Below are 19,717 nucleotides of genomic sequence, written 5' to 3' on the forward strand. Positions count from 1 at the left end.
CTTGCTCTGACAGCTGCAGATAGGAAACTTCAGACGGTCCCTAACTGCTCTGCAGGGATACAATCATACATTCAAACGACAGGGGGGAGCCCCCGCCTGACTTTCCAGAACTCAAGCAGCTTTGTTTGTTTCCCTGTAACAACTGTTTAGATTTATACCCACAGACCCAGTGCAGCCTGTATATTCTGATTATTAATCAAGTCTTCTATGGCAGATATTATTTGACTTGTGCTGCTCATTTATGAGGATCCCTAAGCTTAACCTCCCAACTGAAGCCCAGACCACACTGAGCACGTGCGTAGTCTTGGTCTTGCAAAGATGTTTAACAAAGTTACAAGATGGTGACCCCCCTGTGGCCAACTTTGAAAGCATAAATCATTTGTTTAATCGGGCTTCTGGTGCAGAAAGTTCATGTTTACATTTAGTATAATATCTAACATTATTCTATTTTAGACTTTAGTTGTCCTTTAAGCGTCAGAGCTAATGGAACAAATTCTTAACAAACAGGGCAGCCTTAACTTGTGTTCCCCTTGACTGGACAATACATTCTGAGGGAACTACTTTTTCTTTACAAGGGACATTCCTTTCTGCATACATGCATTTATACCCATGAATGGGAGCAACTATATAGTTTGCGCCTGCTAAGGGGAAATTCTTAGATAATAGTAAGACATGAGTGGTGTTGCTTTTATAACTGGTGGAAAGAAATGAGGGTAACCTTTTTTGAGGCAAGCAAGCATAACTAATGGGCCACTTACTCCTACTACCTTACCTCTTGTGGCTGTGGAATCCCTCCCTGTGGCTGTAGATTCACAATGGTTAAAGATGACAACAAAGCGTAGACAGGTCAAGCATAACCGCTTTTTTTTCTGGTATCCACCAACACAAAAACCTGAATCATATACTAAGGCAGCTTAAAGCTGCAATATGGCCCAGAAAACAGACTGGCAGCAGCCGGAGTGACTTTAAGCCTCATGACATTCTGATAAGTCTGTGCATTTGTCTCTCAAAAACTAAAATGTGCTTCTAGACAAAGCATACTTCTATGCCTGGTGCATTATCATTCATGGAAAGTAGGATGTTACGGCAAATGAACACAATCTTACAGTTATCCGTAATCTATTTCTTTCTAATATATAATTCTGGTACAGGTATGGGATCCCTTATCCGGGAACCCATTATCCAGAAAGATCCGAATTACGGAAAGGCTGTCTCCCATAGACTCCATTTTAACCAAATAAAACAAATTTTTAAAAATGATTTCCTATTTCTCTGTAATAAATAGGAATGCAACGAATCCACTATTTTGGATTCGGCCGAACCCCTGAATCCTTCACGGAGGATTCGGCCAAATACAGAACCGAATCCAAATCCTAATTTGCATATGCAAATTAGGGGTGGGAAGGGGAAAATTTATTTTACTTCCTTGTTTTGTGACAAAGTCACGTGATTTCCCTCTCCTCCCCTAATTTGCATTTGCAAATTAGGATTTGGTTCGGCCAGACAGAAGGATTCGGCCGAATCCTGCTGAAAAAAGGCCGAATCCCAAACCAAATCCTGGATTTCGGTGCATCCCTAGTAATAAATAATTGGTATCAAAACCAGCCTATTGGGTTTATTTAATGTTTACATGATTTTCTAGTAAACAACTAGCTGTTTTCAGATAGATCACCAGAAATAACGACTTTTTCCAATTACTTTCTATGTTTCACTGTTTTTCTAATATTGAAGTGTAAAGTATCATTTCTCACCTTCTAAAGCAGCTCTGGTAGGAGGGGGTCGCCGACCCTGTAAACTGTTCTAAATTGATACATTTAGTTGATGCATTTCTTATTTTTGTCCCTGAATCCCTGGATTTGATTACAGACAGCTGTTGATACAATAGTTGCTAGAGAAGCTCCTGAGAAATGTATCCACTAAATATTGCAAAATTGTAACAGTTTAGAATTACGGAGCTGCCAGACTCAAGACCAGAGACACGAACATTCAACTTTCGATTTTAGAAAAACAGTAGAAATTAATGTTAAGTAATTGAAAAAAGTCTTTATTTCTGGGGGAACATTTTGAAAACAACTGAACTGAAAAAAGTGTTTGGAAGGTGAACAACCCCTTTAAAGTATGAAGAATCACATTACAGAAAGATGCATTATCCGGAAAACCCCAGGTCCCGAGCATTCTGTATAAGGAAATATATGTAAAGGTTTTATATATTAACAGATGAAAAAAGTGTCACTCTGCATTGCCGGTTATGCAACTACAGAGAGAGCTGAACTATGAGCAAGTAATCCTCTTTTCAGCACAAGCCGTACTTCCAGAGATAGTGCAAACACAACAATCAATCAAATGTGGGCCATTGGGAGCGCTTAGAAAAACAGGTCGATTAGCCACACGGCACAGAACGGTCTCAAGGGCCGGAGGTCTGGATGAAGAACACCCAAACAAAGGAAAAGATCAAGGTCAAACGGATATGCCTCCAACGAAAGAAATATTGAATTATGTTGAATGCAATGTTTGCATCATCTGTGGATACTGTACAGAACTGGTCTTCACGCGTTGCTCATTGATTATTTCAAGTGAACGTTCATTTCTTGGCAATGTTGTGATTGGACATGTGCAATAAGCAATTAAGAAATAAATAACAGGCCACCAGATTGCGGATTTCCCTTATTGTCTATGTATAAATTACCTGGGCTTGTGCAAGCAAAATCTATTTTAGGTCAGTTCCCATTCATGTAAGGCAGGGATTTACTTTCAGTTTTCTTTTATGCGCTACGCCCATGAGTTTAACACTGGGCATATATCTGAAGTAGGGATGCACCGAATCCAGGATTCGGTTCAGGATTCTGGCTTTTTCAGCAGGATTCCGATTCGGCTGAATCCTTCTGCCCGGCCGAACCGACTCCTTATTTGCATATGCAAATTAGAGACGGGGAGGGAAATAAAACAAGGAAATAAAAAATGTTTTCCCCTTCCCATCCCTAATTTGCATATGCAAATTAGGATTCAGATTCAGTTCAGTATTCGGCCGCATCTTTCGCGAAGGATTTGGCCGAATCAAAAATAGTGGTTTCTTTGCATCCCTAATCTGAAGATCCACTACAGGTATGGGACCTGTTATCCAGAATGCTTGGGACCGGGGGCTTTCCGGATAACGGATCTTTCTGTAATTTGGATCTTCATACCTTAAATCTACTAGAAAATCATGTAAACAATAAATAAACCCAATAGGCTAGTTTTGCTTCCAATAAGGATTATGAGGGATGCACCGAATCCAGGATTCGGCCTTTTTCAGCAGGATTCGGATTCGGCCGAATTCTTCTGTCTGGCCGAACCAAATCCAAATCCTAATTTGCATGTGCAAATTAGGGGAGGAGAGGGAAATCACATGACTTTTTGTCACAAAACAAGGAAGTAAAATATGTTTTCCCCTTCCCACCCCTAGTTTGCATATGCAAATTAGGATTTGGATTCGGTTCCGTATTCGGACGAATCCTTCGTGAAGGATTCGGGGGTTCGGCCGAATCCAACATAGGGGATTCGGTGCATCCCTATTAATTATATCTAAGTTTGGATCCAGTACAAGGTTCAGTTTTATCATTACAGACAATAAGGAAATCATTTTGGATTGTTTCGATAAACAAGAGTCTATGGGAGGCAGCCTTTCAATAATTCGAAGCTTTCTGGATAACGGGTTAACGGATAATATACCTGTAGTTAGGCAACAAGTGGATCTTCACCTGATTTGGTCACCAACATACTGGGCCTAATTGGGATGATCGGATTGTTTGGCTCCCAGGCCAACAAATAATGGGAGGAAATTGCAATTTCCAGTTAAAGGGGAACTATCATGAAAATAAAACATTTAATATAAGCTTCATCATACTCAAATAAGAAACTTTCTAAATAAAATCAAATAAAAATCCTATATTGTTTCTGAAATAATGAAGTTTATCTTCACTCTCTCTCTTTCAGCATCTGTTTCTCTTCATTCTGTCTTCATGCAGCAGTTGGGTGTCAGATATTCATTGACAGTTACATCCAATATATCTTATGGATCCCTTTCCTAGCAGATGTATTAGAGCTCACTCAAATAACGGACTCCAGTACAAACAAAATGGATAGGATCTGCCTAGCAGATTTTGGCCTACAATTACTGAATGATTTCCGCTCCAAAATCTTCACCCTGTGTCTGCACCCAGGCCGATGTCTGTAGGAGCAGTGACATGACAGATAGGCAGTTGCTCAGCTGGCATTAATACGCAGGCCAAGAAACAGCCACATCTGGCAGTAGCCTAGTAAAGATAATGGTGTTGTATTTTTTAAAGGACAAGCAAAGGGTTAAACACTGGTGATGGCTATTATCTGCTATTGTGTAATTTGGGTACTTTTGAGCAATGGTGGGCAGCTGTGGCCTAGAGGTCATCTAAAGGAGCTGCTTGTGAATACAGCTGGGCTTCTGTCACCTACAGGTCACCGACTCAAGATCTTTTAAAAGATCACAGTCTACCATGTGGTGCCCATTGTATGATATGCCCATAAAAGTAACCTGTGATTATTGATATAACAAAGCGTACATTTGTACCAGGATTGTGCGATTTAATGTACAAGTAAGCATATCTTAAAATAGTGCAATACTGTCAGACAAAAAAAAGATTGCCTCCTGTGTAAAAATAAACAACGCTCTTCTCCAACCCACATATACTTATTTGGTAACATTTGGGCCTTTTCTCTAAATTAAACTCACTGAACTAATTCAGAAGTGAGATAAAGGCAGCAAAAGGCATTGTTTTAAAGGAGACATATAGGATAAATGAAAAAACACTAATTTTGTGTTGCTTTAGGGGTGGAAAGGGTAAAACATTTTTACTTCCTTGTTTTCTGACAAAAAAAAATCACTTGTTTTCCCTCCCCGCCCCTAATTTGCATATGCCCCCTTATTGGAGCTCCCTATAGATGTTCTCTAGTCCCTGTCTGTGTTTTTAATGAGGGGTGGGCGTGTCCTAATGGTCCCTGCCAGAAGCACAGTAGGAGGGGGGGGCAGCCAATCACAGCCCTGCAGTCACACAAGCACAGACAGCCTTCAGTTCCCTATCAGGTCCTGCTAGATGCTGATTGGTTCCTGTCCTACAGTGCAGTGAGCTGAGAGCTGCCCCCCCCTGCACAGTCTGTGAATTCAGGGAGCAGGAAGGGAGGGATTATTAGGGTTTTTGCAGAAATATTCTATAAATCAGCCTGAAACACTACTTTTTTAAGCACAATTCTTCTATATCTAAATGAGTACAAGGCACTGGTACATTCTTATTTTTTACACAAATTGTTCAGTATAAAAATAAAAACTGGGTAAATAAATAGGCTGTGCAAAATAAAAAATGTTTTAATATAGTTAGCCAAAAAATGTAATGTATAAAGGCTGGAGTGACTGGATGTCTAACATAATAACCAGAACACTACCTGCTTTTAAGCTCTCTTGGTTTCCACTAATTAGTTACCAGGCAATAGCCAATCAGTGACAAAATTTGATTCGGCCTAAATACCGAACCAAATCACAATCCTAATTTGCATATTCAAATTAGGGGTGGAAAGGGTAAAACATTTTTTACTTCCTTGTTTCATGACAAAAAAATCATGCATTTTCCCTCCCTGCCCCTAATTTGCATATGCAAATTCGATTCAGTTCGGCTGGGCAGAAGGATTCAACCGAATCTGAATCCTGCTGAAAAAAGCCGAACCCCGAACTGAATCCTGGATTCGGTGCATCCCTAATTTATCCAGTTTTTATTTTTACACTGAACTGTTCCTTTAAAGGAAAACTCAATCAAATATTGAGGATGGTGAACCCAATTAACCCAAGAGAACAGAACAGAAAGAGGATGCGGCTCCCTAATCTACGTTTGACTGGGATAAGTAGAGCTAGAGGGATGTAATTTAGAGTCAGACAGATGTTCATTTAGGACACATGCAACTACAGGTACTAGATTTGCCACAGGCAGAACATGTCATTATTGATAAATGTAAACCAGCAATTAAAACGCCTTAAACGTGGAGGGAACAAGGGAAACATACACATTGTTCACAAGAATTGACAGGTTTAGTTGTCCTTTAAACTTAAAGGCAAAAATGCTCAGACTGGAAGTCAAATGACTGGCTGGTGCTAGTCAAGTTTTTTTTTGGGGGGGGGGGTTAATTGTAGAAGCACAACAACTTTTAAAGAATACTTCTCCTATTGGATAGAGGGATGTAAGATAAAAATTATGCGAGGGGACATGATTAGACTTTACAAGTACATTAGAGGACATTATAGACAAATAGCAGGGGACCTTTTTACCCATAAAGTGGATCACCGTACCAGAGGCCACCCCTTCAGACTAGAAGAAAAGAACTTTCATTTGAAGCAACGTAGGGGGTTCTTTACTGGGGATGCACCGAATCCAGGATTCAGCCTTTTTAAGCAGGATTCAGATTCGGCCCAATCTTTCTGCCCGGCCAAACTGAATCCGAATCTTAATTTGCATATGCACATTAGGGGCGGGGAGGGAAATTGCGTGAGTTTTTGTGAGAAAACAAGGAAGTAAAAAATGTTTTCCCCTTCCCACCCCTGATTTGCATATGCAAATTCGGATTCGGTTCGGTATTTGGCCGAATCTTTCTCTAAGGATTCGGGGGTTCGCCCGAATCGAAAACAGTGGATTCGGTGCATCCCTATTCTTTACAGTGAGGACAGTGAGGTTGTGGAATGCACTGCCGAGTGATGTTGTGATGCTGATTCTGTTAATGCCGGCCACACGAGCAGATTCGGGGAGAAACTATTATTTTTAGAGATGGTATATGAGATGGCAAGTACTTCTTCTCGGTGTCCCATATGTCCCCTTTAGAGTTAACCTGATATACTTTGAGGAATTTGGATAATTCCTTCAGGATTGATTGGAAAAAACCTTGCATGGTTTGCCTTAGTTATGTAACTTCAGTACACTGCCGTGTATTGTACTCTTGGACATTGCTGTTAACCAGAAGCTTTGTTAATGTTGAGCTGGCACAAATCTGTGCCAACATCCTGTACAAACAATTTTTTAAAATAAACAGAAGGGTTACATTGGCTTCAACTGCTTACTGGTGATGTTGACGCAATAAAGGCAACATGGCTACTAATTTTACTAGGACAAGTGATCGGACTTCCAGTTAAGATTCCCTTTAATAAAACATAGTACATGAGCGATATAATGGGTTGCATATTGGTCTACTCGGCTGGTTGGCTGCCTTGCTGAACTGTGTTTAAATTTGCATGATTCCCCAGGGCTTTCTTCTGAAAGCTTAAAGGAGAAGTCAAAGTCAAAAAAACCCATACCCCCATCCCACGGAGACCCCCTCCCTCCTCCCCCCAGCCTAACTGCCCCCCGGGGAAATGCCCCATACTTTTTTCTTACCCCTCGGTGCAGATTCTGGCATCGGAGTTCCACGCAGCCATCTTCCGGGTCTTCTGCAAGCTGAGTGGGAGATCAGCATGTTGGCGCATGTGCGTTTGGAGCAATTTGCCAGTTTGCGACAACTGCCCATGCGCGAAAATTGCTGAAGCACCAGAAGAAGACACGAAGACCCGGAAGATGGCTGCATGGAACTCCGATGCCAGAAGGGGGGTCAGGTTTCTTTCTTAAAGGGTTGACTTCTCCTTTAAAGGGGAAGGAAACCTCGTCGGCGCTAACCCCCTCCCCCCCTCCCGTGTATTGCCCCCCCTCCCTCCTCCCCCCTGGCCTACCCCTCCCGCTGGGCAAATGCCCCTAACTTGTTACTTACCCTTCTGCGCAGGTCCAGTCCAGGGAGTTCACAGGCGACATCTTCTTCCACGCGATCTTCTTCCTCCTTTGACCGGCGCATGCGCAGTAGGATCGTTTCGCCGGTACGATCTACTGCGCATGTGCGTGACTTTTGGCGCATGCGCAGTAGATCCGTACCGGCGAAATGCTCCTACTGCGCATGCGCCAAAACGCCGGTCAAATGAGGAAGAAGATCGCGTGGAAGAAGATGTCGCCTGTGAACTCCCTGGACTGGACCTGCGTAGAAGGGTAAGTAACAAGTTAGGGGCATTTGCCCAGCGGGAGGGGTAGGCCAGGGGGGAGGAGGGGCAATACACGGGAGGGGGGGAGGGGGTTAGCGCCGACGAGGTTTCCTTCCCCTTTAAAGGAGAATTCAACCCTAGACTTAAAAAAATCCCACCCCCCTACATAGACTCTCCTCCCTCCTCCCCCCAGCCTAAGTGTTACCCCCAGGCAAATGCCCCTGACGTTTTACTTACCCCTCAGTTCAGATTCAGGCATTGGAGTTCACGGGTGCCATCTTCTTCTCTTCGGAATGAGACCGGCATGCCAGCAAATGTGCAGTTGGAGCAATTTTCTGTTCCGCGACAACTGCGCCGAAACTCATGAAAATTGCCGAAGCGCCGGTCTCACTCCAAAGATTAACGAAGCAGATGAAGATGGCGCACATGAACTCCAATGCCTGAATTTGCACCGAGGTGTAAGTAAAACGTATAAGGCATTTGCCTGGGGTAACACTTAGGCTGGGGGCAAGAGGGAGGGGAGTCTATGTAGGGTAGGGGTTTTTTAAGTTTAGGGTTGAAATCTCCTTTAAATAGGAACCTGTGCCTGGACCTGTTCTGTCTGTCACTGTCCAGACATACGTGTGGTGATAATACTCATTTTGCATTAAAAAAAATACAAATTATGTGGGGAAAAACACTGGAAAACATGGAATATATATATATATATATATATATATATATATATATATATATATATATATATATATATATATATATATATATATATATATATATATATATATATATATATATAAGCAAATGTCCCCTAAGGGGCAAGTGCATGAGCTGATTTGAACAACCCAGAGCAAAAAAAGGTCAGAGCAGCCATGTCGATTTTCCCAGCATGCCTCTGCCTGACCCATGGCCCTATCTGGAAAACCACTTTCTGAGGCAGGTTTTAATAAATACAGGCATGCTGAATCATGAAGAACACGGAAGTTATTTATGAAAGAAAAGCTAAATAACTCAAAAAACACAAAAATGAAAGAAAAGGAAAAAACAATTGCAAGTTAAGTTGTCTCAGAATATTGGCATCATATTAAAAGGTAAGAGAAAGGTAAACAACCCCTTTCATTCTGAGTCTGCTGTGCTCAAACAAAAAGAAAGAAGAATTATTGAAAGAGTCGGCCAATAAGGAGGCAGGAAATATTTAGGTGCCAGAAAGCTTGAGTCTGCGACGCTAGATTTTTAATTAAATAATAAAGGAACACAAAAGGCCATTAATGTTATTTTAAATTATATGGAGTGATGCCAGTGTAAAGTGGCACAAATCCTTTGTTTTGTATCGTTTTATTTTGCTCCCACATTAGGGATACTGCGTGTATATCAAGCCTATTCTTTTCGGCACTAGAGGTATGAAAATATTCAGAAACAAGTTATCAAAAAAACTGCAAAATAAGCCAATACTTTTTTTCTCCCCAGTGTCTTATTTAAAGGGGTTGTTCACCTTCCAAAAACTTTTTTTCAGTTCAGTTGGTTTAAGATAGTTCCCCAGAAATAAAGAGATTATTCAATTACTTTCCATTTTTTACCGTTCTTTTTAAATCTATAAAGTTGAATGTCTGGCAGCTCAGTAATTCAGGTGCAAATTCTGAACGGTTACAATTTTGCAACATTTAAATTTCTCAGCAGCATCTCTGGAGCATTAGCAACTATTGTATCAAGTCTAACAGCTGCCTGTAATGAAACCCAGAGATTCTGCTCAGCAGGGACAAAGATAAGAAATGTATCAAATCAAATAAATAAATTTGCAGTTTACAGGGTCGGCGACCACGCTTCTACAGCTGCTTCAATATTAGAAAAATTGTCACACACAAAAAATATAAAGTAAATGAAAAAAAAGCCTTTATTTCTAAAACCAACTGAACTAAAAAAAAGTGTTTGAAGGTGAACAACCCCTTTTTTTTTTAAAATAATTATTTTCTAGTAGCCATTAAAGGCATGGTGTTCCACAATGCAGAAATACCCCTTATCCAGAAAAGCACTAGTCCCATTGTAAATGTACATGTTTACATTCTTTTTTCTGACTGGTGGTATAGGGTCTTCCATGGCTGTTTATATTTTTCCCCCCAATCCTCATAAAGCAGTGGTTCCCAAAATTCCCATAGACTCCTTTTTAACCAAATAATCCACATTTTTGAAAATGATTCCCTTTTTCTGTGTAATAATAAAACAGTAGCCTGTACTGGATTCAAACTAATATATAATGAATCCTTATTGGAGGCAAAACCAGCCTATTGGGTTTATTTCATGTTTACATGATTTTCTAGTAGACTTAAGGTATGAAGATCCAAATTACAGAAAGATACGTTATCCAGAAAGCTCTGAATTACGGAATGGTCGTCTCCCATCTTCTCCAAATAATGCAAATTTTTTTAAAATGATTTCCTTTTTATCTGTATTTATCAAAATGTACCATGTACTTGATCTAAACTAAGATATAATTAATCCTTATTGGAAGCAAAACCAGCCTATTGGGTTTATTTAATGTTTACATGATTTTCTAGTAGACTTAAGGTATGAAGATCCAAATTAAGGAAAGATCCGTTATCCTGAAAACCCCTGGTCCCGAGCATTCTGGATAACAGGTCCCGTACCTGTAGTTGGCTGCTAGGTATTCGGTTCTTGATCATTCAAAGAAATGTTCAAATTTGCAGACTCTGGGGCCTTCTTTACCTCTTGCATCCGTTGCAATCTGTATGCTCAATGTATCAACCCATTTACTGTACAGTGCTGTGAAATATGTTGGTCATTTTTAAATATGTGATGATGATAATAATGCCATTTTCTTCTTGGCACACTCTGCAGAACAACCTGTTCAATTCCTTAGCCTGAAAAGCTTGCATGGAAAAAATTCAAATGATCCCAGATGGGATATCAAGCTTTTCAAGGTAGTGTCTGTTTTCCTGAATATTCTCAACTATTTAATAATTTGGTTTTATCCTAGGTGTGCGTTATACCAGACCTTTTTAATGTATTTGCATTTCCAAGTGTAACATACATGTGGACATAATCAAATGAATGTGGAACAAGTTTCATAATGTACACACTTAGGTCTGGTAAGGAGTAACTCTAGTTGCCATTTACAATATCCCATATAAAGATGATCTTCAATTGTCAGTAGTAATGTGTAGAAGTAAAAAAAAAACAGCCAAAGACAGTAATGGTTTACATTTGCCTATACAGCTGGTTATCTAGAATGCTCGGGACCTGGGGTTTTCCGGATAAGGGATCTTTCCTTAATTTGGATCTCCATACCGTAAGTCTACTAGAAAATCATTTAAACATGAATTAAACAAAATCGCATACAATAAGGATTAATTATATCTTAGTTGGGATCAAGTACAAGCTACTGTTTTGTTATTACAGATAAAAAGGAAATCATTTTAAAAATGTTCAATTATTTGATCATAATGAAGTCTATGAGAGACAACCTTTCAGAGCTTTCTGGATAACAGATCATATTCCATGTATATATTCCTATATGCTGACTAGTGTATATTAGCTATATTTTTCCAGTATTATATTTACTAAACTCCGAATACAAAATTTTTTAATAAAATCAGACTTTTAAAAAATCACGAATTTATTAAACCCTGAGGATGGAAAAGTCTGAAACTAAAAATCCAGCATCTCAGACCTGTCTAGGTTGCAAATAAGTCAATGGGAGAAGTCCCAATGATTTCTTGATGTGCGCTGGGTCCCGTGCAATACCCCAAAGTTTTTGGAGTTTTTGGGAGAAAAATCCAAAAAAATCATGAAATTCATGAAAATCGAGATTTTTTTCCGGCAAAGTTAATTTTCGGGAAAATGTAATAATAAATAAGCATAAAAAACCTGAGCGGATTTGATCTGAGATTGTAGCATAAAATATTGAGATAAATTCGGACTTTGATAAATAACCCCCATACTGTGCCTCCGAAATGTCAAAGGGGTGGTTCACCTTCAGGTTAAGTTTTAGTATGTTATAGAAATTTTCAAAAAAAATTTCAATTGGTCTTTATTTTTTCTTCTCAATAGTTTTTAAGTTATTTGCCTTCTTCTTCTGAATCTTTCCAGCTTTCAAATGGGGGGTCACTGCCCCCATCTAAAAACACATGCTCTGTAAGACTACCTATTTATTGTTAATGTTACCTTTTATTGCTTATCTTTCTATTCAGGCCTCTCCTATTCATATCCCAGTCTCTTATTCAAACCAGTGCATGGTTGCTAGGGTGATTTGGACCCTACCAACCAGATTGCTGAAATTGCAAACTGGAGAGCTGCTGAATAAAAAGCTAAATAACTCAAAAACCACAAATAATAAAAAATGAAAATCAATTGAAACGTGTCTCAGAATATCACTCTCTACATCATACTAAAAGTTAATTCAAAGGTGAACAACCCCTTTAACAGTAGCAACTGACTAAAAAAGATATTTCATGGTATGAATAAGTAAAATCTGCACACAGATGACATATTTTCAGTAAATCCCGTTAATCGCTTGAGTATTTCCTTTACTCTAAGGAAATACACTTTTTTTTAATAGTTTCCAGTAATGGTCACGTCTAATTGCAACATACAACTAAAATCAGCCTAGATGCAACACGTTTCCTGTCCCATTGTGGCTTTAGAATTCTGCTGTGATATCTTTGACTCCATCAAATAGTTAACAGCTGTGTTAAAAAAAAAAAAAAAAAGCAGAGTCCTAAATAGGACTGAATGTATACTCCTATAAATGGGTTTTCCTATGATGTAAACTAGAGGTTCTGAACCGGTGACATTCTTCATTTGTATTTAGCCTTTATTTCTTTATTTAATGCTTATAGTTTTATACACTGCAACTTGGCATGCGATTGTCTGGTTACAGGAGAAATAACAGCCTGCCAGAAAGTAGTTCCATTCTAAAGTGCAGGCACAAGTCACATGACTGGGGCAGCTGGGAAACTGACAATATGTCTAGATTTCAAAATTGAATATAAAAACATCTGTTTGCTCTTTTGAGAAATGGAATTCAGTGCAGAATTCTGCTGGAGCAGCCCGATTAACTAGGGATGCACCAAATCCACTATTTTGGATTCGGCCGAACCCCCGAATCCTTCGCGAAAGATTCGGTCGAATACCGAACCAAATCCTAATTTGCATATGGGGTGGGAAGGGAAACATTTTTTACTTCCTTGTCTTGGGACAAAAAGTCACGTGATTTCCATCTCCATCCCTAATTTGCATATGCAAATTAGAATTTGCATATGCAAATTAGGATTCGATTCGGGGAGAAAAAGATTCAGCCAAATCCGAATCCTGCAGAAAAAGCCTGGATTCGGTGCATCCCTACTATTAACTGATACGTTTTGGAAAAAACATGTTTTCCCATGACCGTATTTTCCCTTTAAGTTAATCAAAGCCAACAGTTGACTGGTTGCTTTAGGGCTAACTAGGGGGCAAATTTATTAAGGGTCGAATTGAAAATTTTAATTTTCTAGTTGTTTCATGGCCAAAACGGTCAAATTCAACTAGGGAGTTATTCAAATTCTATTTGAGTTCTTTTAAAAAAAAAATTCTTATTCGATTTTTGAGATTTATCATACTTCGTAGATCTCGAATTAGACTATTCGCCGCCTCAAACCTGCCGAATTGCTGTTTACGTCAATGGGAGACGTCCAGCGATCAATTTGAGTTGTTTGCAGCCTTCCTGACATCCGAGTACAATTGTAAAAGTCAATTAAGATCCAACAAAAAGCTCATGCACAGGGTCAAAAAAGAAACACAAGCTGTAGAACAGGTTGGCAAACCAAACAAGTTGTACAAAGCCAAATAAAAAAAAAAAAAAAAAAAAGACAAACTAACCTGCAGCTCACACCAAGCAACTTCTACCCAAGTTTCTGTATCAAGTCCTTTGAAGACTGTCTTAAAGGCCCCACGGCCCAATTCAATGTCGAACTTTAGAAATCTGCCACTTGGAGAGGTTGCCACGGCTTTCATTTCAGCCTCTTCCTCCATCTCCTTTTCACTTTTCTCTCTGGGAGAGTCTTTACAGGCCTCTGAATTAGCTTTAGCATCATTTTTCCCCTCCTGTGCTACACCAGCAGCCTTTGTTGCATTAGTCTCCATTGGCTGCGGGCATAGAGGATCTGTGCTTTTCTCATCTTTCAGGGGCGGCTCCAGCATCTGGTCATCCTCTGTAATATCTACACTTTTTCTGAAGAAACGTTTCTTTTCACTGGTCCCTGCAGATGAGCAAGGTTTATCGCTCTCCTCCATGCTTGCCTGTTTGGATAAGGAACCTTCCTGGGAGATCAGATTATTTTGCAATGTAAAGCCAGCTGGTTTGTCGGATTCATCTGTGCTTGTGGGCTCTCCGGAATCTGTAGCCATCACACACAGGTTATAAACTCGGCACAGACTCCAAAAACAGGGTGATGTTTAAATGAATTAAATCTGTTATTAAAAAAAAAAAAGAGTTAAAGATTTCCAAAAAATTTTTATACACAAAATTAACTCACAAACAGTATTTCAAAGTTGCTGAAATAAAAAGGGGTTCACAAAAGAAAACAAAAGAAAACATCCACTTATCAACACATCCTGGCAAGCAATCCACAATAAAGCCTCGATATAACGGGATGAATAGAAACACACACTAAAATAATGATTAAATGAGATGAATAGAAATGACTGATCTAATCAGAAAATGGCACGCTCTGGAACTAGGGATGCACTGAATCCAGGATTCGGTTCTGGATTCGGCCAGGATTCAGCCTTTTTCAGCAGGATCCGGCCGAATCCTTTTGCCCGGCGAACCGAATCCAAATCCTAATTTGCATATGGGGAGGAAAATTGTGTGACTTTTTGTCACACCTCTAATTTGCATATGCAAATTTGGATTTGTTTTGGTATTTGGCCGAATTTTTCGCGAAGGATTCGGGGCATCGGCAGAATCGAAAATCGTGGATTCTGTGCATCCCTATCTGGAACAAAATCTCAACTGGACATGGCGAGTATCTACTACAGGCAGCCTATTTCCCATGAAACACAGTCCTGACCGCAACATGTTGTAGTCACAGCACATAGCATGCCACAGACATAAGGCAACACAACTAAGTAGGGATGCACCTGATCCAGGATTTGGTTCGGGATTCGGCCTTTTTGAGCAGGATTCGGATTCAGATTCAGCCGAATCCTTGGGCCTGGCCAAACCGAATCCGAATTTTCATATGTAAATTAGGGGCACAAAAGTAAATTCCGTCACAAAAGAAGAATTGTTTCCACTTTTTCCTTTCCTGCCCCTAATTTGCATATGCAAATTCGGATTCGGTTCGGTATTCGACTGAGTCTTTCACCAAGGATTCAGGGTTTCACCGGAATCCAAAATAGTGGATTCGGTGCATCACTACAACTAAGAGCAACGGCATACAAGAGTCAAGAGTGAGTTTATTGTAATTTCATCCATATACGTTTGTACAGTACACAGTGAAATGAAACAACGTTCCTCTACGACCATGGTTAATGGGTAAATGGGTTAATGGGTAAATGGGTTAATGGGTAAATGGGTTAATGGGTAAATGGGTTCAATTTGCATTTCAGTGGGCAACAAATCTCCCCAGCAATAATGTAAACATAGGAGTTGCTTTGGCTTTCCAAAGTTGCCCGTTTGCCATTGCCTCCTGGACGTAAATTGCTAAGGAGTCTATCCCCTAATGGAACTCATTAATAGCCTGTTACAAGAAAACAGCATATGACATGACCCTATCCCTATCTTGCCCCCAAGCATTATCACTCCAACACAAAGATACAAAGCAACACACACAACTTGTTAAGCAAGATGCTGTTGAAAGGCCACATTTTTAAACAAAATCAGACACAAAATAAATGGAACATAACCAATTTGTTGGAAAGATCTGCTTCTCACGTACTTCCTATTTGTGAGTTTAAATAGAAAAGAGGGGATCCTGCAAAGGAAACCGACTTACAATTGCTATGTTACTGGACATTCAATAAAAGCGATTAGTGCTTTAAAACAGCTCTAATGAGGTTCAGGCAAAGAGTCTAAACCCACATCCTAAACTCAGAGAACTAGAACAGTACCTGGATAACACTTGGGGGCATATTTATCAAGGGTCGAATTTCGAATTGAAAAAACTTCGAAACTCGAAATCAAAAAGACCAACCGAAATTAAGTCAGTGTTTTTTTTGGTTGAATAGGTCAGTTTTCGATCGAATAGGTCCACATTCGGCCAAATTCGAATTGTACGAATCTAAGGAATAGCGCATTTGATCGAATTAGAGTCAAAGTTTTTCCCAGATTTTTCAAAGTCCCCCAATTGACTCCAAATAGGTTCCCCATAGGCTAAAACAGCAATTCAGCAGGATTTAGATGGAGAAAAGTGACAGTACATGAATTCGAATCAAATTTGGACTATTCCCTAGTCGAAGTACACAAAAAATAGCTTGAAATTCGAATTCACCTCAGCCTTTGATAAATCTGCTCCTTGAACTGGGAACTGGCACTTAAATGGCAAACAATGTAACCTACAGCACTTTAACCCCTCCGAATTGTATCTGTAAGTTAACCTCCCATTTAGACTGTAAGCCCTATGGGTTATATCCTCCATCCTTTTGTCGCCTAGACACTGAGCACTTAAGCTCCCCATAGACGCGACGATTCTTCTTGCCGAACGACCGATTTTAAGGAAGTCCGACCAATCCTTCGAAATTATCGTGCGGTTAGTGGTATTCGAACGATCGTACATCTTACGATTTTTCGGCCGACATCTGTCGGGAAATTGATCGGCCAGGTCAAAAAATCTTTGTTGGCCCCAGTGCAATCTCTCTATGTTTGCAGGGCCAAGCAGGCAGCTCCCCTTTGTTTTCCTGGTAAATTGGTCTTTTTAGTTGATGGTAGATTCGTACGATCGTACGATCGTTCTGAGAAGATCGTGGTCTCACGATCAGGATCTGATCTTTTAAAAATCTCAACATCTATGGCCAGCTTTAGGCTGATGTTTACGAACATTGGAGATAAATATCTGGAGAGATTTCTGGAGATGTTGCCCATGGCAACCAATCAGCCACATATAAGTTAGAAAACAAGAGGAAAGATCTGATTGGTTGCTTGCTATGGGCAACATCTCCAGATATTTATCTCCAATGTTCGTAAACATGCCCCCAAATCTGTATTGTAATTATATTTTATAGCTATGTGAATTGTATTTCTAATGCAGTGACCCCTTAGTAGGTTACTACTAATTTATTGTTTTGCTGTACAGTTCTTTGCCCTCAAGGAGCGCTATACAAATAAAAATATATACATACATACATTCCTGGAAATCAACTGCCCTCCAGATAGTGCTGTACTCCGCACTGCACAAGCAAAGGCTAGAAGAGGGCCCTTACTTTCATTGCCCTGGTCTGTACGACTGTGAAGCCAAAGTAGAACAAACGGTAGCCTTAACTTGATCCCTGCAAATAAGACTCACCGCAGACTAATTAAAGCAGAGGGTGGATCTGGAAAGACTTGTGACATACATATACGGCTATTTTAGATCTTACAACACTTGCCCTTTAGACATCTGAAGAATGCTTTCCACTGCTGTTTGTCATTCATGTACCCCGGGTCAGCTGCTAACCATTCCTACTCTTCTACTGCTGCCATACGCTTCTTTAATCAACACAAAGAAATACCTGAAGCCACAGTAAGACATGCGTGCTATATTCTGAGCTAAAAGATAAATGTACACTTAAATCTGCAACAGGAAACAAGGGGATTTTTTTTCCCATAATGCATTAGGAGCATGCCGGAGGGTAGATTATTTTCTATCAAAGCCAACAGTAAGAAAAGAAAACTTCTGTATTCAGTGTCTCAAACTTACTCTTACCAGCCAAACCAGTAGCAGCTGCAATACAGTTAGGCACAGAAGTAACCCAAAGGGGATAAAATACAGCGAGTCCTTGAGTTACATACACCTGACTTACATACAACTCATACTTACATACAGAGACTATTATAGTAATGTACTGTGGTTTGCTTGGCCTTTATTAGCATTTAGCTTTAATAAACCACCTGCCCCAATCCCCTCTGGTGTGTGAGGTCTACTGTGGAGCACAGAAAGGTAAAAATAAATACTAAACATCTGTCTTGTCGCATTTAATAAGTAAATGTACATGTTGCAACTTACATACAAATTCAACTTAAGAACAAACCTACAGACCCCATCCCGTACGTAACCAGGGGACTGCCTGTAATATCGGAGAGTGCTCAGAATCAAAACCACATACAGTATCATGCATAAAGTGGCATTAAGGGGCTGATCAAGTTGGGTTTTTTTTTTCACGATTCGAGAAAAAACACGAGTGCAAACAGGGTTGGACTGGGCTGGGGAGAAAAAAAAACCTGGTGGGCCCTGGCTCTCGTGGGCCCCTCTGGCCCAGACCCGCTCCCTACTTGAAGCCCCGACCTTCCTTTGTTGGCCCTGGTCGATGCCATGTGAAGAGGGGGGGGTTACAGCTGGGGGGCAGAGAGTGCTTTCAACTCTCGAAAAGTAAATGTAAAGAAGTCAATGGGAATGTTCTCGGACAACTTCATTTTCCCAGTTTATTAAAATATTCAAGATTTTCAGCCTCATTGAAAATCAATGGGACAATAAGGTTCTCACTGACATGCGACTATTTCTGGGGGAAAAAACATGCGTGTGGGAATATGTGGTCACGTTTTTTTCTTAAGTGAGCTAGCATTCTATAAAAAAAGTAACATAGTAACAGTAAGTTAGGTTGAAAAAAATGACACACGTCCATCAAGTTCAACCTTTTACAGCTGGCCATAGATGTTAAGATTTTTAAAAGATCAGATCCTGATCGTGAGACCAATATCTTCTCAGAACGATCGTACGATCGTACGAATTTACCATCAACTAAAAAGACCAATTTGGCAGGAAAACAAAGGGGAGCTGCCTGCTTGGCCCTGCAAACATAGAGAGATTGCACTGGGGCCGACAAAGATTTTTTGACCTGGCCGATCAATTTCCCGACAGATGTCGGCCGAAAAATCGTAAGATGTACGATCGTTCGAATACCACTAACCGCACGATAATTTCGAAGGATTGGTCGGACTTCCCTAAAATCGGTCGTTCGGCAAGAAGAATCGTCGCGTCTATGGGGACCTTAAGTCTATATATAATCTGCCTGCTAGTTGATCCAGAGGAAGGAAAAAAAACAATCTGAAGCCTCTCCAATTTGCCTCAGATGGGAAAAAAATCCTTCCTGACTCCAAGATGCAATGGGACCAGTCCCTGGATCAACTTGTACTATGAGCTATCTCCCATAACCCTGTATTCCCTCACTTGCTAAACACCATCCAACCCCTTCTTAAAGCTATCTAATGTATCAGCCTGTACCACTGATTCAGGGAGACAATTCCACATCTTCACAGCTCTCACTGTAAAAAAACTGTTCCAAATATTTAGGTGGAACCTCTTTTCTTCTAATAGAATGGGTGACCTCGTGTCAGCTGGAAAGACCTACTGGTAAATAAATCATTAGAGAGATTATTATATGATCCCCTTATATATTTATACATAGTTATCATATCACCCCATAAGCGCCTCTTCTCCAGAGTTAAAATCCCCAATTTGGCCAGTCTTTCCTCATAGCTAA

General features: G+C 40.1%; 1 protein-coding gene across 6 annotated transcripts in view; it reads right to left on the reverse strand.

Annotated features, from left to right (window-relative positions):
- LOC108704796 (serine/threonine-protein kinase WNK3) overlaps positions 1–19,717 on the reverse strand; it is a 69,769-nt gene that overhangs the window by 36,868 nt on the left and 13,184 nt on the right. For all 6 annotated transcript variants that reach the window (XM_041573137.1, XM_041573132.1, XM_041573134.1 and 3 more), the window contains exon 2: positions 13,919–14,509. In XM_041573137.1, the coding sequence (XP_041429071.1) occupies positions 13,919–14,446 (528 nt within the window). In that variant the 5' untranslated portion in view covers positions 14,447–14,509. The remainder of the gene's footprint in view (positions 1–13,918; positions 14,510–19,717) is intronic.

This window comes from Xenopus laevis, chromosome 8L, assembly GCF_017654675.1.
Source record: "Xenopus laevis strain J_2021 chromosome 8L, Xenopus_laevis_v10.1, whole genome shotgun sequence".
Lineage (NCBI taxonomy): Eukaryota > Metazoa > Chordata > Amphibia > Anura > Pipidae > Xenopus > Xenopus laevis.